Source organism: Monodon monoceros, unplaced genomic scaffold (genome assembly GCF_005190385.1).
Source record: "Monodon monoceros isolate NGI ecotype Baffin Bay Population unplaced genomic scaffold, NGI_Narwhal_1 Super_Scaffold_12, whole genome shotgun sequence".
Lineage (NCBI taxonomy): Eukaryota > Metazoa > Chordata > Mammalia > Artiodactyla > Monodontidae > Monodon > Monodon monoceros.
Window position 1 is genome coordinate 126,862,950 of NW_021703768.1, and position 23,836 is coordinate 126,886,785.

Genomic DNA, 23,836 nt, shown 5'->3' on the forward strand with positions numbered 1-23,836 from the left:
GCTGCCGAGGCCCCCGCGTTCCGGGGGCGGTCCCTGGCGGCCGCGCATTCCAGAGCCTCCAGAGCCACCCGAGCAGAGCGTGCCCCGTGCCCAGCCGCGCGTCCCGGCCACTGCTGCGCGCTCCCGCCTGCCCGGGGCTTGGAGCTACGGGGCACATTCGGGGCCGAGATCCCAGGGCTAGGGGTCGCATCCCACTGCTAGGACCCGTACCGTCCGAGGAGACCTGGAGAAGCGTTCCAGCTGCCTCCACCCCAGGAACTTTTCGCAGACCTGGCACGATCCAGCAGCGGCGGGGGCCGTGGGTTTTCAAAGGAGCTGTGCGGATCCAGGGTGAGTGGGGTTATTAAGTGTAGTGCCTGGGACTCTGGCTCTCGTGCTGCCTCTACCCCAGTGCCCTCCCAACTGCCCGCTTTTCTTCCACATTTCTCCCCCTTCATCACTTTTGCTTTTCTCTTTTCTCCTTCTGTCCGCCCCTAAGTTCCAAAGACCTTCGGCGCTCGATCTTGGGCCTCCCCGGAGGCCGGAGCTTGGATGGGTGGGCTCCCAACCCCACCGGAAACGGGCCTCTCTCGCGTTTCCCTGCTCCTGCCCGGGGTTGGGGAGCGCGACCCCTCCTCCAGCAGGCTCTGCTACCTCTACTCTCCAGGCGCGGCGTCAGGGCTCAGCTCCCCAGCCTGAGCACCGCTGTGGGCGCTGTGCTGGCAGTTTGGGTCTTTGCACCACCCAGAGCAGCAGGCTATCTGTCTTACTTTTCTCAAAGTCCTGCGTGGAGGGCACCAGGGGTTTGGAGTCAGGGGTGGTGGGTTCCAGCCCTGGTCTGTCACGAGCAGTTTCTCTGTGAAATGGAGAAAATACCTTTTGCATACAGATCAAATGAAAAGGGAACGTGCAAAGTAACTCGGAGAGAAGCCTTCCTCCCAAGCTCCCTCCTCCTGCCGCTTAGGACTTGGTTGTTCCAATTGCCGGTTCTCTTGCACCCCTGAACCCCCTTGAGTGTAGGGACTGTCTCGCATCCTCAGCGCTTGGCACAGGGTCTGGTGAACCGGCGCTCGATACTGCCTGCTGAGTGAGAGAGAGATGTAAACCGTTAAAAACCATACAACTGTCAAGGTTGTTTTTTGGATTCAGTGGCCAGGCTGGGCTCTTATGCATGCAGCTCCGCTTGTTTCTTCTTGACTCGTTTTAGTCTTGTTGGCACCTGGGAGCTCGAGTCTCACATTTGTCTATAGATTCCCTCAAAGCTCTAGGCTGTAGTGTTGAGAGCTGCTCAGTTATTCAAGGGTGAAAGATTCCCTGACCATCTGCTGTGATCTGTGGGCCCAGTGTGGTGGGTGAATAGTCCATAGTCCGGAAGGATTGTGAACGCTTGAATAGGGTGGGGCTGGGGGTTGGGTGAACCTTTCCCGGGGAGTCAGGAGACACTGAGTTACCTTGAGGGGTTTCCCTATCTGGACCTTGCTTCCCCCACCTATAAAATGAGGAAGTGGAGGTGGAACAGTTGGGTGTCTGTGGTTAAGGGGGATGTGCTTTGGGGGTTATTCAGGGCACGCAGCAATCCTCTGAGCACATACGAGACAGCCCAGCTGAGCCTCAGGACATCATGTACTTCTGTCATAACAACAACCAAAAACAGCCAAGGAGAAGCGTTTCTCTGCTCCAACCGAGACCTCCTGTTTCCAGCTGTCTCGGGGTTATGAATCTTGCCACGGGGGTTATAACTCATGCCCCATCAGATCTTCCAAACACTGACCTCTCAGAGCGTCAGTGCTGTGGGCTCCGCCGTCCCATAAAACGTCTGGGGATTCCCTTTCTCTGGCCCAGCCTGAGAATCACTGAGCCATGGTGAGGTGTTTGAGACATAAAACAAATCAGAGACTCTGGGGACCAAGTGTGGTTGGGTCACATATTGGGCCCATGGGTGCCAGACCAAGGGGGTAAAGAGGTAGTTACAGCCTCAGATGCTTTCCCAGCCATATTCTGATCCTTTTTTTTAAAGAAAAGTGCTTCTCAGAATAAAATGAGTCACAAGCAATTTTTGTTAGCAGTAGCTAGAGAATGGGTAACCGACCATTCTGGTGAATGTAGTGGGTGCACCTGGTCCTTCTTGTGGCGTTTCTAAAAGAGGCCCCCGCAAAGATCCACCTTGTCGACTATCAGGTAAAATAAAAGAACATATTCTAGAGGAAATAATACCTACAGGACTTTAAAAAAAAAAAAATACCGCCAGAAAGTGTAGAGTCTGCTCTTCCAGGGGAAAGCTCAGTGAAACACGGTATATTTGTAATAGATGTTCTGTTCCCCTACACAGAGGTGCCTGCTATACTGCCTATCACACTCTAACGAAATATTAGAATGCTTTAGTGAGACATGTACAAAGTTTCAAATAAATACATGAAGTGCAAAAAAAAAAAGAAAAGAAAAAGAAAAGTGCTTCTGTTTCTTCTCCGTGGATTAAAGCATAAAAACACAGGAAATATTTCCAAGGAAAGAGGATCTTTATCTTGATTGTCTTACACTGCCACTATTGGCAGTGGTATCAAAGACACACGTGTACTCGCACTCACACTTTATAAGAGTAAATGTTGGTATTACCACACATTGCTGACCCCCTCCCTGATTGGCCAGGTAAGCTGAATAATGTAATAATAATCATACTTGACATTTATCGAGTGCTTGCTATTAGCCAGGCATTATTTTAAGCATTTTACATAATGCTATGATATTTACCATAATCCTCTGAGGTAGGGACCATCACTGCATCCATTTTATAGATGAGGAAACTGAGATCCAGAGAGAGTAACTCACGCATGATCACACAGGAAGTAAGTGGCAGAGCTGCAATTTGAACCCAGGCAGTTTGGCTCCAGGGCCCGTGCTCTGAACCTCATTGCAGTTGGGGGGATCTGGATTCAGATCTTGCCTCTGCCATTTACTCACAGGGTGACCTGGGGGAGTTAAGTGAGAATTTGGCAGCCACTGGACTAGTGAATCACTGCGGACCCTAGTACCCTTCCAACTCACTAGGGAAACAGACAGTGAACCTCAAGTGAGAGTGGTGTACCTCTGGGATTAAAGGCTAAGACTTAGGGCAACTCTTAGCCTTAACTAAGGAAGGGCAACAGGTCAGAATTATAATTGCCTGGCACATGAAACAACAGCAAAACAGATTCAGTGACTAAATTGTGTGACTTTAAATTACTTAGTTGTGTGTAGATACAGCTTCCTTATTTTGTTGATTTGGACCCTGGTTGGCTGATTGGGCATGTGAATTGCTCATAACCCACTACGTAGGACCAGGGGAAAAGAAATGGAGGAGGGAGAAGGAAAGACAGAGAAAACAACTGGGTTCCCCAAATCAGTTTCAATTAACGATGACACATATCTGTCACACACATCACTCCTCCTAATTCCCTGCCCCAGGCTGACACTGATACCCAGGACTTTTCAACAAACCTCCACAGGGCAGGAGAATCCTTCTTAACACGGTGCTCTGGACAGCCTCTACGGATTGATTGTGAAGCATCTGTCTAGCCCTCTCAGACTTCCCACTTCGTTCCTCTGGGATATGTATGGTCAAGGAAGTAACGAGGGGCAAAACAGGAGACCTTTCTTTTTGAGTGCCCTGGGTAGCATCTTAGGAAACACCCTGGGGCTTTTTAAAGATTAATCTTCTTTTTCCCTCACTCTTCTCTATGTTTTCTTTAATGGTTTTCACCCCAACACACCATCTTGACCTGGGGCGGAGCTCTCCGGGGAGCAGAGTCAGTCTTTGAGAGCTGGCCCCTTAGGGGTCACCTTGTCCATCCTCTCCTATTGACCTACAGGAAACTGAAGCTCACTTTGAAAGAGGGACTTAACTGAGGATCACACCCTGCATTCGTTTTCTAATGCTGTAACAAATTACCGCAAATTTAATGGCTTCAAATATATTGTATTACAGTTCTAGCAATCATACATCTAGTATGGATCTACCTAGAATAAATCGAGGCATCCTCAGCCTGCGTTTCTTTCTGGAGTCTTTAGGGGAGACTTGGTTCCCTGCTTATTTGAGTTGCTGGCAGAACTCAGTTCCTGTGGTTGTAGGACCAAGGTCACTGTTTTCTTGCTGGCTGCAAGCTGAGGGCCGGCCATTCCCTGCTTCTCAGGCCACTGCATTCCTTGGCGCATAGCCCCCTTCCTCCATCTTCAGAGTAAGTAACAGCCAGTCAGGTCCTTTCTCTGACTCTGCTGCCTCCCGCTTCACTTTTAAGGACGCATGTGATTAGACCGGGTTCACCTGGGTAATCCAGGATAATCTCCCCATCTCAAAGGCCTTAACTTTAATCACTGCTGCAGAGTCCCTTTGCCTCTTCCCCTGACTCCTCCCTCTGAGCCATGCTTCCTTGTTCATATTTAAGGTTTGAGGACCAGGATATGCACATCTTTGAGGGGTCATTATTCTACCTACCATACACAGCAAGGTCCACTTCAGCAGAGGGACTTGTTCTGGATCACACAGCTTGGCAGGGGATTCGCACCACTGTGGTGCCCTTGCAGCTCTATCACTGACACCCCTCCACCCCCCAGCCCCCCGAGAGCCGATCTCATGGAGGTCTCCTTTGTTAGCCCAGCAGCAGCAGGCACTTAGTCACTGGCAAATAACAATGATGGATGGTAGAGGCTTAAACAGGATGCTGTGGATTTGGCCCGGGTTTCTCCTCTGCTGGCTCCCTGTTGGTTTCTAAGACTCTGTTATTGGCCGGGTCAGATGGTATGTGCAGTCTTGAACAGCTCTGGCTGCTTTCTGATCTCTTTGAAATATCCTGGTGTTTTTCCATTTTTCCAGCCACAGAGAGCAGATAGAAACTCAGTCAGGGAACAAGTCTTTAGACTGTTAAGAATTTTGGAGGAGATAGAAGCCAACTGGAGTAAAATGAGAACAGAGTGCTCCTCAGGGACCTCGGGTCATTGGAGAAAGTCCTCTGATTTGCTTTATTTCACATTTTTGATAGTTGTGTGTCCTTCCACTGGCCCCTTTCTTTGGAACAAAGGTCCCTGGTGAAATGGACTCCTTGCTGAGTTGGTAAATACTTGAGGCTAACTATTACATAACACTGTTTCCAAGAGTAAATGTGAAGCTGGGATGGCCTTCTCACACTGGACTTGTCGTGAGAAATCCCCTTCCCTTTTATCAGCCTCTCTGTCCTCTTTGGAGAACAGAGAGAGAAAAGTCCATACTCCGGGCAGTAACCCCCCAACCCCTACACATCCACCTCAATGCCCAGCCCCTGAACACAGGGAATCAAAACCTGAATTTGACTCACCAGCCCAAGCAAGTCAGTAGGTGGGAAGCCTAGAGGACATTATTCTGAAAGGCCAGTGCTCCTCTGCCTTGCACGTACAAGGTGGACTGGGAAAGAAAGAGGCCCCATAATCCTTCCTCAGTGTACAGAGATCAAGTCAGAAGGTGTTATTTTATTCAAGAGATAAGGTTGTGGGGGCTTCCCTGGTGGCGCAGTGGTTGAGAGTCCGCCTGCCGATGCAGGGGACACGGGTTCGTGCCCTGGTCCGGGATGATCCCTCATGCCGTGGAGCGGCTGGGCCCGTGAGCCATGGCCGCTGAGCCTGCGCGTCTGGAGCCTGTGCTCCGCAACGGGGGAGGCCACAACAGTGAGAGGCCCGCGTACCGCAAAAAAAAAAAAAAAGAGATAAGGTTCTGACTTCAAGGTCATTGAACTTCTACAGGGATGAGGATCCTTTCTGGACCTCCCCCACTAACTAAGTTCTAGGAGTTAAGCTCAAATCTAAAGTTCCCCAGTCTGTCCATATTCATTTCTTTGTCAATCTCACATTCATTGGGCACTACTGTGTGCCAGAGCAGAGCCTGTGATGGGCACTAAGTGAACAGCAGAGAACAAGAGATGATGCATCTACTCTCCTAGGACTTGCACTGTACTTTGAGTGGGCAAAGATGGCCAATAAAAACAAACAAACAAGCAAACAAACAAGCTAGTTTCAGGCTGTGAAAAGTCTATGAAGAAAATAAAACAAGGTATGAGATAGAGAATGGCTGGTGGATAAGATGGTAATTTAATAGGGTGGGTCTGGAAAGGCTTTTCCAAAGAGGTGGCATTTAAGTTGAGATCACGGCCACTGAGACACTGGATATTGAAGAGATCCGGCGGCAAGAGCATTTTAAGAAGAGGGAACAGCAAGCGCAAAGGTCTTGAAATGGAACAGCGCTTGGGACACAGGTCACTAGGTACCCCAGGCTACTAGGTGGCCCGTGGGGTCCCTTCTTGGTACATGAGTTGCCCTCTCTGTCTGGCCTAAATGCTCCATTCTTTTCTGACAATCTCACCAGCTCTTTCAGAGGGTAGAGCCTTAGGAAGAGGTGCTATAAACTGGGCCTTGCTGGTAAACCCCCTAGTCTACTCCCCTGTGAACCATTACCTCATTGTTCACATTCTGCAAGCTGCTTCAAGAGACGCCTCCAGCCTGAGTGACTCAGAGCTGGTTCTGGCTGCCTCCTCCCTGGCCTCCGTGTCTAGTGGAAAGGAACCATCAGCGCTGTCTGCTCAGAGCTCTGGCAGTGCCGGACTAGGGCCACACCTGCAGGAAGCCACCTGCCTCTATCTGCCTTTTCTCCCACTCCGGCATAATTAAGTTTGCCTGCCATCAGGAAGTCATTTCTTTTATTGCATTCTTCCTTGGAGAACTCCTTGGTGGTAAAACTGGTTGGATAACCACTGGCAGTCTCTCAAAAGTTAACTGTTAGCTGCAGTTCAGATGTGGAGAGTGTGCATTTCTGGTGGAAGGTCAAAGCTGGGACAGACATCAACGGCTGTTTGTTTATGAAACTATCACTACAGTTTCCTAGATCAGTCGCAGAGCAGGCATGGTGCCCAAACTAATGGTGGAGCCTCTGAACTTTGTGTGAGTTTGGGAGCTGTGTTCACTAGCTCAGCTTAACATTTATGAAGCCCTTACTGTGTACCAGGCATTGTCCAAGTGCTTTATGTGCATTAGCTCATTCAACTTCCATGGCATCACTATGAAGAAGTCACTATTAATAGTTATTATTATTCCCATTTTACAAATGAAACTGGAGCTTTAAAAGGTTAAGTTTCTTGCCCAAGCCACCAGGACTATATGTGCTCCCAACACACCAAGTATCTCATCAGCTCTGGGCTTTGTTGATGATGTTTATTCTACTGATCTTGCCTTTCCCCATATTTCTTTCTTTTGAACTCCTACTTACCTTCAAAGTCCATATCAAAAGCCCCCTTTTTTGTCTTCAATTTTACTTAGACAAAAATGAAGGCATGAGGATTAATATTTTTTTGAGCATCTGTTATTTTCCAGGACTCCATACATATTATCTCACTTTATCCTCGCAATAGGATATTACAGTGCAGTGCTTTTAGTGTCCCTATTTTAAAGATGAGAAGACAGGTTTAGCGTTTTTAAATAACTTGTCCAAAGTCATACTTCTAAGGGTGGAAAGCAGGATTCAAATCAAGTACTCTACTTCTTTCCTCCTTGGAGATAGCATGTAGTTTGTACCTTTAGTCCACTTTTCTGCCTTGTATTGTAATTCATGTCTTTTCCTCCAGAAGAGCCTGAGCCTCCTAAGGGAAAACACTGTATTTCTCTCTGCCTCCTAAGGGAAAACACTGTATTTCTCTCTATCTCCACACCCACTCCCCAGTGTTAATCACAGTGCCATAAATGTTTACTGAATTAGAATGAATTGCTACTCTACTAGCTTCATACTTGGACTGGAGAAATAGGTCAGCTTAACCAGTGCTGCTGCTGGTTGATTAAAAAAAAATTGCTGGGCTTCCTTGGTGGCACAGTGGTTGAGAATCTGCCTGCCAATGCAGGGGACACGGGTTCGAGCCCTGGTCTGGGAAGATTCCACATACCGCGGAGCAACTAGGTCCGTGAGCCACAACTACTGAGCCTGCGTATCTGGAGCTTGTGCTCTGCAACGAGAGGCCGCAACAGTGAGAGGCCCGCGCACCGTGATGAAGAGTGGCCCCCGCTCGCCGCAACTAGAGATAGCCCTCGCACAGAAACGAACACGCAACACAGCCAAAAAAATAAAAATAAAAAAAAATAATAAATAGCGTTCCCTTAAAAAAATTGTTAATATGGATTAAGCATCTATCTTCTTTGTTGATAAAGCAAAGACACAGTCCAAGTTAGGGATGCTAACAAACTCTAGCCAAAGGGGTGGATATTTGCAGAGAGTCCCTATGGTCAGGAATTATTAATCATAGGACGAACATTTGTAGAGTGCTTACTGTTTGTTAGAACACTGCTAAGTACTATATGTGATTATCTCATGGAGTTCTCCTAACCCTACAAGGCAGATACTATTACTTTCCCATTTTTGTTTTTGTTTTCAGCTGAGTAAATGGAAGCATTAGGAAGTTAAAGTAACTTATACAAGGTAGGTGAGCTAGAAAGTGGTACAGCCACGTTTAAATCCAAGCCGACTGGCCTCTAAGACTGGGCTTCTAACACTGCTCTGCAGTCTGCGTGTTTAGGAGCTAATTCCCTGCTGTTTCCAAGTATTCTCTCTACTCTAAGAGCTTCCATCACCTTACCAGATTACAGGAGCTTGGGGCTTTGCTGACTTAAGAAATGTTTATTCAGTACCTATACCACTGAGTAGAGAGGGAAGGCAATCTGTGAGGAGAACGGAGCTGTGTTGGGTAAAATCAGTGCTGGGGCAGAGCTGGAACCCAGGCAAAGTCCATTCCTCTCCTAGTCTTTTGTCCTCTATGCATGTTGGCTTTTTTTTTTCCCAATTTGGTGGAATCTCCCACTACAAGTAGGATTCCATTGTCTCTCCCTCTCTTCTCTGATGTTCTTACCCAAGGTGAGGAATAAATAAGTTACAAGGCTTAGTCATTACGTTCTTCACTGGGTTGATCTGCATTTGGACCTTAAGTCAAAGGGATGAAATACAAACGCTGGAACTATATCCATGAGTGCTTCTGACAGGACACTGCTTTGCTTTGCTCTTGGTGTGTGTGTGTTTGTGTGTGTGTGGTCCTGGAAAACTATCTCCCTGCCTCACCTTTGGGGAAATTGTTTAGGGCTCTGGGCCTAAAGGTCCCCTTAGGTTTTTATATAGTAAAAAAGGTACAGTCGAGAAGCCTGTACCAGCCACTATGGAAAGCAGTATGGAGGTTCCTCAGAAAACTAAAAATAGAATTACCATATGATCCAGCAATCCCACTCCTGGGCATATATCCGCACAAAACTTTAATCCCAAAAGATACACGCACCCCTCTGTTCATAGCAGCACTATTCACAATAGCGAAGACAGGGAAACAACCTAAATGTCCACTGACGGATGAATGAATAAAGAAAATGTGGTACATATATACAATGGAATACTACTCAGCCATAAAAAAAGAATGAAATAATGCCATTTGCAGCAACATGGATGCAACTAGAGATTATCATACTAGGTGAAGTAAGTCAGAAGAGAAAGACAAATACTATATGATATCACTTATATGTGGAATCTAAAGTATGACACAAATGAAACAGACCATGGACATAGAAATCAGACTTGTGGTTGCCAAGAGGGAGGGGATTGGGGGAGGGAGGTTAGGGTTAGCAGATGTAAGCTATTATACATGGAATGAATAAACAACAAGGCCCTACTGTATAGCACAGAGAACTCTATATTCAGTATCCTATGATAAACCATAATGGAGAAGAATATTTTAAGAAAGAATATATATATATGTATAACAATCACTTTGCTGTATAGCAGAAATTAACACAACATTGTTAACATTGTTAATGTTAATCAACTATGCTTCAATACAAAAAAAAAAGAAGCCTGGCTGGTTCTCATTCATTATATTAGTTTATTCTCTATCACTGCTCTCTCCAACCCAATGCCCCACCGTCTTCTCCCAGCTCCCATCTGAAACAGGATAGTGATGGAATTGAAAAGAGCACTGCAAATCAGGAGGCCTGAGTTCTCCCCTGGGTCCTGCCATTAACTTGCTATGGGACCCTGGGCAAGTCATGCGCTTCATCTGTAAAATGGAAGGTAGATTATGTGGTTTAAACTAGATAGTGTCTAAATTCTGTGTAGATTTCTAGAATACCATTACTTTGTAGAAGTTTCACCTCCACGGAACAAACCCAGTAGGATACAGTATTGCTGTATTAGTTTTCTATTGCTACCATAACAAATTACCACAATTTTGTGGCTTAAGACATACATTCAGAATCTCACAGTTTCCTTGGGTCAGGATTGCAAGCACAATTTAGCTGGGTCCTTACAGAGCTTCAGTCAAGGTGTCAGCCAGACCTCATTGTCATCTGGGGGATCCATTAGGGCAGAATCTGCCTGCAAGCTCTTTCAGGCTGTGGGTAGATTTGTTTCTTGCAACTCAAGGCCAGCAGAAGAGTATCTTTGACCTAGGGAAAGCTTCAGCCCTCTTTTAAAGGACTTCTACCTGATTAAGTCAGACCCACCCAGGGTAATCTTTTCCATTACTTTAAAGTAAGCAATTCTAGAACCTTAATTACATCTGCAAAATCCCTTCACCCTTGTTACGTGACCTAACCTAATCACAGGGTAACACCAGGGAACGGAGATTATGGAAGCCACCTTAGAATTCTGCTTACTGTCATTGCTTTACAGAAATAGCCTATAGCTATTAGCTATAGTTGTAACTGGAGCATACTAGAGTCAGCTCTCTATTTTCTGAGTCAGGTCAAATGACTTAATGTATGAAATAAGTTCTAAAACTTACTTGTTCCTACACTAAAACTACTCTGCTTTGAACTTGCTTTTTGAATGCAATACGTTATGCTTCCCTTTATTCTAATATAATTACTCCCCAGGTTATTCTCTCCCAATACCATTAATGAATATATAGTTATTCATAGAGGAAAAAGTCTAAATGTTAACTTTTTATTTTAAATTAGTTTTTCTACTTGAAATTATATATTGTAGAAAACTACTAATTTAAGAAGTTTTCTGTGTCCTTAGGTGATTTCTAAAATCTTTTTGTTCCGTCAGTATTTGAGAGAGATGTGTTGAACTCTCCCACTATAATTGTAAATTTGTCCATTTCTCCTTATAATTCTGAGATTAGGTATACTAAAATTAAAAATCATATTATCTTTTGGCATCTCTAGTTATACTTTTTGCCTAAAAGTCTACTTTGTCTGATGATAAGATAGCTCTACTAGCTTCCAAAATTTGTGATAGATGGTATTTCTTTTGTTTCCATTTACTTTCAACATTTCTGAATCCCCATGTGTCTCTTGTAAAAAAAAAATTATATTTTTATATGCTCTGATAGTTTTTGTTAGTTTGGGTTTAAATTTACTATCTTTTTATGTGCTTTCTATTTGTCCCACCTGTTCTGTTTTCCCCCCCTTTTTCTTGTTTTCTCTGAAAATCATGTACCCTTTTGCTACTTTTAAATGGCTACCCTAGAGATTACAATATACATCCTTAATTTAACAAAGTCCAATGTTATTTGGTTATCTTGCCCTTTCCCAGACAATGCCAGAAAATCAGAACACTTTAATTCTGTTTCTTCTGCTATTTATTTACTGTTATTGAATATTTAAATCCTGTATTTTTATCCGAAATTTTATTTCATCTTAATACTTTTCAGTTATTTTTGTTCACTTTAAAGAAATCATTCTGCTTTCTAGATTACATTGTTTCTGTTGAGAAGTTAGCTCTCAGTCTAACTGGTTTTCATTTGAAGATAATCTTTTTTTCTCTTTGTCTCTGGCTTTCAGCAGATTTACTATAATGCACCTAACTATGGATTTCATTTTATTTATCTCGCTAGGACTTCATGGGGCTTCTTTAGTTTGTGAATTGATGTCTTTCATCAGCTTAGTTCTTTCTTTCTCTAATGTTGTTTCTGCCCCATTCTCTCTTCTCTCTTTCTAGGACTCCAGTTACGTGTATGTTGTATTGTGTCACTGTTTCCTCTATACCCCTTACCCAGTTTTCTGTATTTTTCACCCTTTTATTTGTCTGCATCATTATATTTTCTCTCTGATCCTCCATTTCACTAATTCTTTTTTCAGCTATGCTTCATTTGCTGTTAAGTCCATTCATTGAGGTTTTTTTCTTTCAATTAACTGTTTTCTTCAGTTCCAGAATTTCTATTTTGTTCTTTTCAAAAATCTGTTGTGTTCTTTCTTATAGTTTCCAGTTCTCTGTGAAAATTTTCAATCTTGTGTTATTTTGTCCTCAAACATAGTAATCAAGGTTACTTAAAGTGTGTGTCTGTCTGACAACTCCAATATCTGGAGCCCCTGTAAATCTTTTCTTTTTTTTTTTTGGCTGCGTTGGGTCTTCGTTGCTGAGCGTGGGCTTTCTCTAGTTGTGGTGAGTGGGGGCTATTCTTCATTGCAGTTCACGGGCTTCTCATTGTGGTGGCTTCTCTTGTTGCAGGGCACAGGCTCTAGGCATGTGGGCTTCAGTAGTTGTGGCATGAGGGCTCAGTAGTTGTGGCGCACAGGCTTAGTTGCTCTGTGGCATGTGGGATCTTCCCGGACCAGGGCTCGAACCCGTGTCCCCTGCATTGCCAGGTGGGTTCTTAACCAATGCGCCACCAGGGAAGCCCTGTAAATCTTTTTCTGTTGTCTGTTGTTTCTGACGGTTCCATTCTAGGCATCTTGCCTTTTTTCACTGCTGCTTATTTTTGGTCATGATTGGACATTTGAATAAAAAATTTGAAATTTGAATGAAAGTTTGAATTGTGATGTTATCTCCTCTAGAGAGGATGTAAGTTTGCTTCTGCCAAGGACCTGAAGGTACTAGTGATCTGGAACAAACTTAATTCAATTTCAGGGACTGTGAAGATTCAAAGCTGGGGTTGCAGTCTCCGGGATTGGTATACTTCTTGTTCACTCTTAGCACTAAGAGTGCTCTTTGAAGTCCAAACTCAAAATGCAGGGGTTTTGCTTTCTCTGTCTTGGGAGTCTTGTACTTTTGAGTCTGTCAGAAACACTGCTTAGCCTCTATCCTCCACTAACGGAAATGCTGCTTCACATGCCAGGCTCACCTCCCTGAATTTCTGTCTTCTTCCAGATCTTAGCCTGGTAATTCTTCATTATTTTGCTACTTCTTAGTGCCTTTGAGCAGATTTTTGGGGGGCCTAATTTTTCCAGTCCTCAGTAAGAAGATTGGTCGAAATTATCTAGTTTGTCGTTAACAGAAGTGGAAGTCCTGATCTTTGTAGATTGCATCTCTCTTTTTTTAAACTGAGGTGTAATTAGCATATGATATTATATTAATTTCAGGTGTACATGATTCAAAATTTGTATATGCTGTGAAATAATCATCACAATAATTCTAGTTACCATCTAGTCACCAAAGTTACAAATTTTTTTCTTGTGATGAGAGGTTTTTTAAGATTTATTCTCTTATCACTTTTCAAATATGCAATACAATACTCTGGACTATAGTTATCGTGCGGTATATTACATCCCCACAACTTATTTATTTTGTAACTAGAAGTTTGTACCTCTTGACCCCTTGCACCCATTTTACCCACTCTCTGACACTTCTTCCCTCTGGCAACCACCAATCTCTTCTCTGTATCTATTGGTTTGGTTTAGTCTAGTTTTGTTTGTTCATTTGTTTTTTCATATTTTGCATATAAATGAAATGAAATGGTATTTGTCTTTCTCTGACTGGCTTATTTCACTTAGCATAATACCCTCAAGGTCCATCCACATTGTCACAAACGGCAAGATTTCATTCTTTTTATGGCTGAGTAGTATTCCATTGTGTATATACACCTCCCCTTCTTTATCCATTCATCCATTGATGGACAGTTAGTTTGTTTCCATATCTTGGCTATTAAAAATAATGCTGCAATGAACATAGGGCTGCATATATCTTTTCAAATTGGTGTTTTTGTTTTCTTTGGCTAAATACCCAGAAGTGGAATTGTTGGATCATATGGTAGTTCTATTTTTAATTTTTTGAGGAAGCTCCATACTGTTTTCCATAGTGGTCGCACCAATTTACATTCCCACCAACAGTGTACAAAGGTGCCCTTTTCTCTACATCCTTGCCCACACTTATTTCTTGTCTTTTTTGTAATAGCCATTCTAACAGGTTGAGGTGATATCTCATTGCGGTTTTGATTTGCATTTCCCTGATGAGTTGTGATGTTGAGCATATTTTCATGTGTCTGTTAGCCACCTGTTTGTCTTCTTTGGAAAAATGTCTATTCAGATCCTCTGCCCATTTTTTAAATCAGATTTTTGTTGTTGTTGTTGCGTTGTATGAGTTCTTTATATATTTTGAATGTTAACCCCTTACTGGATATATGCTTTGCAAATATTTTCTCCCATTCAATAGGTTGCCTTTTTATTTTGTTGATAGTTTCCTTTGCTGTGCAGAAGCTTTTTAGTTTAATGTAGTTTTTTTATTGTTTATTTTTGCTTCTGATGCCCTTGCCTTTGGAGTCAGATCCGAAGGATCCTTCCCAAGACAAATGTACAGGAGTTTACTGTCTATGTTTTCTTCTAGGAGTTTTATGGTTTCAGGTGTTTAATCCAGTATGAGTTAATTTTTATGCATGTTGTAAGATAGTAATCTAATTTCATTCTTTTGCATGTGGCTGCCTAGTTTTCTCAATGCCATTTGTTAAAGAGACTGTCCTTTCCCCATTGTGTATTCTTGCCCCCTCTGTAGTAAATCAATTGACTGTATATGTGTGGTCTTATTCTGTTCTGGGCTCTCTGATCTGTTTGTTTTTATGCCAATACCATGTTTTTGTGATTACTGTGGCTTTGTAATATAGTTTGAAATCAGGGAGCATGATGCTTCCAGCTTTGTTCTCTCTCCAGATTGCTTTGCAACTCAGGATCTTTTGTTGGTTCCATACACATTTTAGGATTGTTTGCTCTATTTCTGTGCATACCTTTTCTTAATTCTCTAAATCTAGAATGCCCTTTGACCAAAAACAGTAATAGTCTGACCTGGGCTTAAAAGAGAGCTATGGATCTGGCATCTCCCTGTTCATACTCCTGGGTCTGTGTGGGTGCTTTGGAGGTAGCTGTACATAGTGGTGAATACAGGGTCAGGAGACCTGAGTTTGAATCCCGTTTACTAATTTTATGATCACAAGCCAGTTAACCTCTGTCAGATTTAGTTTCCACATCTGTAAAATAATATATCCTGCACAGGATTACTGTGAAGTTTAAATAAATTAATGTATGGGACAAGGCCTAGCACAGTCCTTAGCAGTTGGTATTTGTTAAACACATGCTGGCTTGTGTAATTCTGTGTTTAAGGGGAGGGATACTTAACTTCTTTGTGCTCCTTGGAATTAAAAGAGTCATGTCTTTTGAGTAAATAATAGTAACTCCTAAGAGAGTGTCTTGTATATAGCAAGTACTTAACAAGTGAATGAATGAATGAACACCCTAGACAGTTACTAGTCCTGAGAGTGCTCAACCAAAAACTATTAGTGCTCTGTCAGAGAGGTGAAAGTTATTTGTTGGGGAGTGAGTCTCATAATTGAAAGGTAGATAGATAGCACAGATTAGTCACTTTGAATTTGGTTATTCTAAAACTCCTGACTTGTAGGAAATTTTAATTTATGAAATGTATATTTTTTTGTTGGCACTAGAAAATTTGCCATATGGTAGAACTGACTGGAAGGATTCTTTTTTTTTTTGTAAAAGAACTTTCAGTTACTTAAGAAAAATGGTCCCAAAAGTAAAATTTGATGTTTCTGAAGCAGGCAGCAGGGAACCTCTGCTTTCCTTCCTAGACTGGACCAAACAGACTACTTGATAGATGGGATGAATTTCCCACTTTTGCAGAAGGTACAGTGTTTTCCTCCTTTGGAGGAACTACCATTTTTTCTTTTTTTGCCCTTACACTTAGCCTTATTAATGGATACAAAATAGTCATTTTGGGATTCTTAACTTTTCCATTGCTTAAACTCATGGTCTAAAGTGGAGCCATGATGTCTCCAGGTCACAGGGCAGGTGGTGTAGGGCCTAGATGGTGTCAGTGGCTGATGGAGCCAGTGGCTCCTTTGTCTGTCAGCTCAGGGTGACTTTAACATAGTTTCTTAGACAAACACATCGAACATATGTTAAAGTTTATTATTTATTAACGAGGTAAATAGATAAAGTATACCAGTTTGAAGTAACAAGAATTTAGGCCTGACTGCTGGTTTACCTTCCGTGGTCATAAAAACATTATATTTTTATCAATGATAAGGTTACATTTGTGACATGAATGGCTTGTGCCATATCCCAACTTGACGTATTCATTAGAAATCACAAGTAATATATCTGCAAAGCAAACAATAAGCATATTGATCTATAGTTATTCATTAGATGTACCAAGAAACAGTTTTATGCCCTCACAAGGAGCCAGTCACCCAGATGCCAGATGAGGTCAAACAGAAGTCAGCGAGTCCTGCTTTTTCTCAAGCCAATTCTTCTAGCATGCCATTAATGGTGCTGAACGTATGGTTTGTGTAGTTCTCATTTGGGGGAAAATATCTTTTCTTTCACAGTGGGGAAAGGTGGAAGTTACTGGAACCTCTGTTACATGGGAGGGAACAGCTCATCAGAGAACACGCTGGAGGACTGAGAGGGTTGAAACAGGGAGAGGGAGCTCCCTGTGCTCTCTGACTCCTGGCCACGTGTATGGCCAGCCTTAGAGCCCTGAAGGGCCCTTGGAGAACATCACAGCTTGTGACTTTCAATCTGTGTTCTGAGGAGCCCAAGGGGTCAAGGAGCAGCTGAACAGCTGTGCTGTACCAAGTGAGCAGGCTGTGCTAAGTGGGGACACAAGAAAAATAACTGAGAAAAGTTATGTTCTCAGATCTTTTCGGTTAGAAGAAAAAAATGACTTTAATTTCATTATAACATGTACATTTTGGTGTTATGGTTTAGTATTGATTTGAGTTTGAATTATATATGTGAAGGGGGTGGGCACCCTAATCTCTAGTGCTTAGGGCCTCTAAGGATTCAGCTCTGCTTACTGGATAGGACCCCAAACCCCTCTCGCTGAGCACTCCCCAGCAGTCTAGAGGAGCTCCAATTTTATCTGTTTTTGTGACTGGGTTTTAAACAATTTCATGTGTGAAAAAGTAATAGTGGTACAGTCTGGAATACAGGTTACAGACAAAGTTTCATTTATTCATCGATTTGTTCTGTTTTGTTTTAATTAGGGCCAGTGATCTGATCAGATTTATGTCTTTGAGTGATCATTGTGGAAGCGGGTGGGCTTGAAGGTGGGGGAAGACCTTTGGGCTTCAATTTTGCCACCTGTGAAACAAGGCTAGTTCTAGCTTCAGTGGTTTTTGGTTGTGGATGAGCCCTGAAGCCTGAGTTCCCGTAAATGACAGGTTTTCCTTATGAAAATCAGCCAGGGAGATTATGTGTTCCTGGCATTTGGAGTTACAGAGACTGTTTGATGTTAATGGGTTTACCGGAAAGGGCTTTTGTGTGGTTCTGTTGGCCCAAGGCAAGCTAGCTATTGATGTAATCAGGAGACCACAACGAATGATTTTCCCCACCCCTGTCCCTCTTTAACAGTGTGCGTCTCCTGTGACTCACGCTTCTGTGCCTTAGACCTTGGAGAAAGTGACCATGTTTCTGAGGCTGAGGCAGGGCCAGCCTGTGCCTCTTCCTCCGGGGCAGGCCCCCTGCCTTATAATCCTGTGGCCCTGAGAGCCTCGCTAGAGGCTTCTCCTCCATCCTAGAATGTGCCCGCATCTGACTTAGACTGGCTACAGAGCACGGAGGAATCAGTTCCCAAATCATGGAGCTAGGAAGAGTGGTAGAGGCCTTAGAGATCAGGGATTCCCAAAGCGGGCTGCACATTCAAATCACCTGGGAAATGAGAGTGGGGGAGGCCCCTCTGGAGTCTAATTCAGTAAGTCTGTGATGGGACCTCGAAGCAACGTTTTTTAAACTGTCCTTAGGTGGTTCTCACTTAGCACGGTATATGGCATTTGGTGACCACTAATCTAGTCTCATACTTTAATTTTATTTGGCTTGAAAATTGTATGTGTGTGTATTTAGTCTTTTTTAATAAAGAAAAAACAAAAACAAAAAAGCCCATTTTTCCATCAACCGGTTGACTTGAAAAAAATTAAAAGTAAGACATGCTCATGTTTATAAAACTCAACAGTATAAAAAAAAAATGAAGAATGAAAAGCAGGAACTTTTCCCACTCCTAGTCCAACTCCCAAAGGTAATCACTATTAACATTTTCTTCGGATTCTGCTTATAAATGATTTTACTTTTATATATCCTCACCTGTCTATCTACTTAATTCTACAAAATCTGAACCAAAGGAGTTATCCTATACACATTATCCTGCACTTTATTTTTTTCCCCACTTAGGACTATTTTAGAGCTCACTACAGATCATCATTCTTTTTGATAATAACTATTAAATAAGTTAATATTTGTAACACACTTGGAACCGTGCATGGTGTGTAGCAAGCACTGTGTATTTGTTAAACAAATGAATGAAAATTGTTGCCTGGTGTTCCATTATATGGATACACTCTACTATTTATGGATACTTCCGTTGTGTTGGTTGCTATAGCAGACAGCGCAGAAACAAACACCCTAGTATGTATGCATATCTTGGAGACTGTACCTTGGGTATGGTAATCAGTAAAATTACTTAATGTGGCCACAGTGGGCATGGAGCCAAAGGCATTAAAAAGGAAAAGCTATTGATTTAGGTAAAAGCAGGAAATAGAACTGGAATTGGGGATTTTGCCTGGGACCTTGAATCACAGAATTATAAATCTTTGATCTAGAAGGAACTGTAGGAGATTGTTTATTCCGGCCTTGTGACTTCTGGGCAGGGAACACGTTGCACCTGTGGTTCCCGGGTTGTGCGCTGAGCCCTGGGGAGCCGCAGTGAACTCATTGGAAAAGTGTGTGTCTGGGAGCTGTGGGATCTTTAAAATTTTTGACAGGAATATTGATATTTGACAACTCTCAGACGTTGGGCAAACTACTAGTTCAAGATAATTTACAGTCTAACATTAATCATACTACATTCCTTTTGGTGATGCTATATTTTGTGATGCTGAGTTTTAGCAGTTGCCATGATACTGCAAGCACAGCACACAAATGAATGTGGAATAGGAAGTGAGCACGGCACCGTCCCATCTGACTCCAAAGTTTGAAAAGTTGTGCAATGCCTCACAGTCGCACACATGCCGTAAGTAACTGGCTAAGAATGAAATACAAATTTTTTCTTTCAATTTCTGTGTATTATATTTTCAAACAGCTACTCATTTGTTAGGACATAAATGTTTATTAAATTGAACCTAACTACGTAATAAATGGAACTGCTAGGTATTTCTTTTGGCCTAGAGTGCTGTGAGAAAATTACTGAAGGTGCTGTGAATCGAAAAAGTTTGGGAACAACTGATTTACATCTTTATCCATCAGAACTCTTTTAACTGCAAGTGAGAGAAACCAAACTGACACTGGCTTTAGCAAAACTAGAGGATTATTCGCTTATATATCTGGGCTGTCCGAGGTTGCAGATGGTGTCAGACTGGCTGGGTTCAGGTACTCAAATGAGGTTGTCAGGACTCCACTTCTCTTTCCATCTCTAGGACATGCTGTCACATGTGGGCAAGATAGCCCCATGCCCATCCTTTCCAGACTCATATCCTTTCAGTTTAGCAATCCCAGCAGAAAGAATCATCTTTCCCAATAGTTTGTGAATAAAAGCCCTGGGAGGGCTTTGGTTGACCTAGCCTGGATCACTTGCCTATTCCTGAATTGAGGCTATGGAGATTTGTAATGGCCAAGCCTAGGTCACATGTGCTTCCCTGTGCTCAGGTGTGTGTCCTAACTAAACCACACAGAAAGGGTAGGTTCTTCAGAAAAGAGGAGGACCTGTTACCAGGAGAAAGGGAGAAGGGGTGCGGGACCAAAAACAATGAATTTCCCATTTTACAGATGAGGGAACAGACTGGTGGTATGATAGTTTAATAGTTAAACATGAAGACTCTGGAGTCCCACCCACCTGGCTTTGCTTCCTTGGGGAAATTAACTACATCTACATCTTTTAAGGCTTTAGAGTCTTCATCTCCAAAATGGAAATAACTGAAGATAAAGGCCAAGAAATAAAAAAGCATGGCAATAATAGTCCCTACCGCAAAGGGTTGGTGGTTGAAGTGAGGACTAAGTGAGTTAATACACGTAAAGTGCTTAGGATAGGGCCCGGCACATAGGAAGCCCACAGTAAATGAGGCCGTTACTATTATTGATCAGGCAACATTAACGAGTACACAGCAGCTGGTAAGTGACCTACCTTCTGACTCCTGTGGTACAAAATGGTGAATTCCTCTTTCCTGCCTGTTGCAGAGTGAAGCAGCATGGATGCCGTCAGCCAGGTCCCCATGGAAGTCGTGCTCCCCAAGCACATCCTGGACATCTGGGTCATTGTCCTCATCATCCTGGCCACCATTGTCATCATGACCTCCTTGTTGCTGTGCCCGGCCACTGCGGTCATCATCTATCGCATGCGGACTCATCCTGTCCTCGATAGGGCCGTCTGAGAACCTCCCAAGAGGGGCAGGTGACGGATGAGGACAGTGTCCCTGCCCCCAGCTGCTTTCCCTTTCTCAGAAGAGCCGCAGGAGGGACTTTGGAGCATGGACACTGGAGCTCGATATGTGAGGAGACCTGAGTTCTGGTTTTGATTCTGCCACTGGCCAGTGGTGTGAGTTTGGTCAAGGGACCTAATTCTATGAGTTCCAGACTCCTTATTTTCCAAATGGGGATCATGATTCCTGCCCGTCCTACCTCATGGGGTTGTGAGAACCAATGACCTAGTGGAGGTTAAAGCTGTTGGTGAGTAGATACACAGGTGTTACTGCTGAATGCTGAGAAGCTTTGAAGAACCAAAGACCCTAGCCACTGATGAGGGTCTTCAAGGTGGTGAGGGAGACACTGGGGCAGAGCAGTCTTCCCCAGTGCCCCTAAGATGAAGGCAAGCAAAGGCACCCTGTCATCATTCCAAGGGACCAACAGCATGTGGCTCAACATTCTTTTCTTTGAGGTGCCACTCCCTTGAGTTGTCTAATTTGGGAGGGAATTGAGCATGTCAGGGGGAGGGAGATGGGTGGATCTTTCCAGGACACCGGAATCTGCAGTTTGGAGGGGCTCTGACATTTCTTGGCAATGCCCAGGGAGCTGGGGCGATGGGCTTCTTTCTGCATTAGCGTCCTATAGCTTTGACGCTCAAGCAGTGTTGGCAGATGCAGGGTGGCTGAGTTCCCTGGCCAGCTTTCAGGATACCCAGCACCCGTCCCGTCCCCTGTGTGCCCCTCTGCCCCAGCTCCTGCTGTAATTAGGTCCACCGCATAATGTGTACTCCCTTCATCCCCTCCCACCAGCACTGCAACCATTCCAAGGTACGAGATGTTCCCAGCACCTTTGGAACTAACTCAAACAGTGATGTTCATTTTAAATGCTACAATTTATATTTATATGTATAGAGAGATTTCTGGACCACTCAAGCTCTTTGACCGAAATAAGGAGCATCTGGGGATTTGTTAAATTATGTAAGAAGATAGCACAGATTATCGGGATATTATTGTGTGAAAATGATGCTTTTAGGTTGATCTGATTTCACTGATGTACCTAACTAATTTCCAATAAAGTGCTAGAATGAGCATGTCTGAAGTCTTTCTTTAAAGAGCACCTATTAAACTCAGTAAGAGGATTCCACTGAATTTATGGTCTTAGGGACAGATTGAATATAGGAATAGAAAGGGAAAGAGGACAATCAAATCAACTTCAGGAAGTGGGTGAATAGTTGTGCAGTTTACACAGACATAGAATGCAGGAGGGAGAACAGATTTTGGAAGTGAGATGACTTTAGTATCGAGTTTAACATGTTGAGTTTGAGGTGCTTGTTATATTCAGGTGGGTACTTTCAGGATGCAGTTGGAAACCTGGGAAAGATTTTATAGCTGGGATTATGTTTGGGGGGATTATCTGCATAATTAGACTGGGAGGAGTGAGGTACTAATGCAGAACTGGTAGAATGCTAAAGAGGAGTGGAAGGGGAAGAGGGGGGGAATGACAAAGCAAGGAGACGGAAAATGTCATGTGATGTGAACTGATTATGAGAGGGATGCATTCATACTCTGTGAGCAAAGGAAGGATGGGGGGTTAGGAATTGGAGACAGTGGGAACAGACAACTCTTTCCAGGAATAGAATGTAGTATAGAGGTAAGAGAGGAAGGTTTCGGAGAAAATGGTCAAAGGGGGATAGATATATGTGACAAGATTCTGATTGGTTTGCTCAGCATCTATTCCAATTTTGTTGTTGTTGTTTTCTAATATGCCTTCCTGGGTGGCAGAGGCTAGAAAGTGAAAAACTATACTGAATGTGAAAAACTCCCATTTTCCTAACTAAACTTTAGCCAGAGATTCACGTGTGATTTAGATTTTGCTAATTGGATGCGTGCATTGGAAGCTGAGTTTGGAATCTAGTTGGGTTGGGAGAGATACTGCCAGGTGTGAGGCATTCATGGTGCTGATGTGAATCCAATAAGAATCAGTAGACTGGGAACTGCTGGGTGTGCGGCCAAGGCCGTGTGTGCTGCCCAGTCTTTCTGAGTCAGATTCCTGGTCTGTAAGGCAGAGGGTATCAGAATTCAATGAGAAAATCCTTCCAAGGTTCTAGGTGACTGAACGTGAAGACCTTCAGGCAGTGCACCAGATGGTGATACAGCTCTTTTTTCACATGGAACAGTCAGCTCACAGAAGTTTCCAGAGTCAATCCCATCACATTCCTAGCAGCTCAAGAGTTTATTTTACAGTTCTGCTTTCAGACACTCTGGAGGTAACAGAGGGACCATCCAGTCCAACCTCCCCTGTAATGAAGGAATCCACCTTATTAACCCTGGGGTTGCCAGTTGTTGCCTATTTGGTATTTCCCTGTGTGGCCCTAGACCACCTGCCTCAGGTTCACCCAGGAGCATTTGCTTATACACGCAGCTTCCGGGGCTCTGCTTCGCACTTACTGAGAGTCCCTGGCAGAGGGTACTTGAGTGTCTGCTTTGTAAAAACAAGCTCTATGGGTGATCAGTGAACAGGTCAAAATTGGAGAACCAAATGCCAGGGAAAAGGAGTCCTCTTCTTGCTGAAAATGACCCCTTGATAGCTGTTCTGTTAGAATTCTTCCTTCAGTGAGAGAGAGGTGGGGACCCAGGGGCACCAGCTCGGCCCTCTTGGGGCCACCCTGAAGAGATCAACTTCCTTTTCCTGTGACAATGTCTGAACAATTTGAAGATAGCTATCATGACTTACCTCATCTTCTCTAAGTGAAAGATTCACACTTTGCATTAGGCATTGGCTGTCATCCTCCCTCCCTCCCTTTCCGGGAGACAGTATAGCCAGAGATTAAGAGCAAGGGCCTGAAGAATCTTGGCTTCGCGATTCACTAGCTTTATGATTGTGGGCAAGTAACATAGACTCTTTGAGCCTCAATTTCCTCACCTGTAAGACAGATGTAAAATTATACTTACATCACAGAATTGTTACGAGTATTAAATGAGGCCACAAATGCAAGGTGAAAAGGTAAAATACAGCAAATAATCAATGTGATCTATATGAATGAGTCTCAGTTTCTCGAGCCTGTCTGATGGTCATGACAATTACTTCTGAGTGTGGGGAGGATTAAATGAGATAATGTAAGTAAAGGATTTGGCCAGTGTCTGACTCATAGGAGTCTCTCAATAATGGTAACTATAAGGTAGCCAATAATGTAAAAACACTAAAGGCCTATGATCCTAATGGGGTG

At 43.4% G+C, this 23,836-nt stretch overlaps 1 protein-coding gene across 1 annotated transcript; it reads left to right on the forward strand.

The window, feature by feature from the left end:
- Positions 1-65: 65 nt before the first annotated feature.
- Positions 66-21,698, forward strand: SMIM3 (small integral membrane protein 3). The gene is made up of 2 exons (XM_029219214.1): positions 66-330; positions 20,386-21,698. Exon 2 carries the CDS (start codon positions 20,397-20,399, stop codon positions 20,577-20,579), a length of 183 nt encoding a protein of 60 aa, XP_029075047.1. The 5' UTR covers positions 66-330; positions 20,386-20,396; the 3' UTR covers positions 20,580-21,698.
- Positions 21,699-23,836: the final 2,138 nt, after the last annotated feature.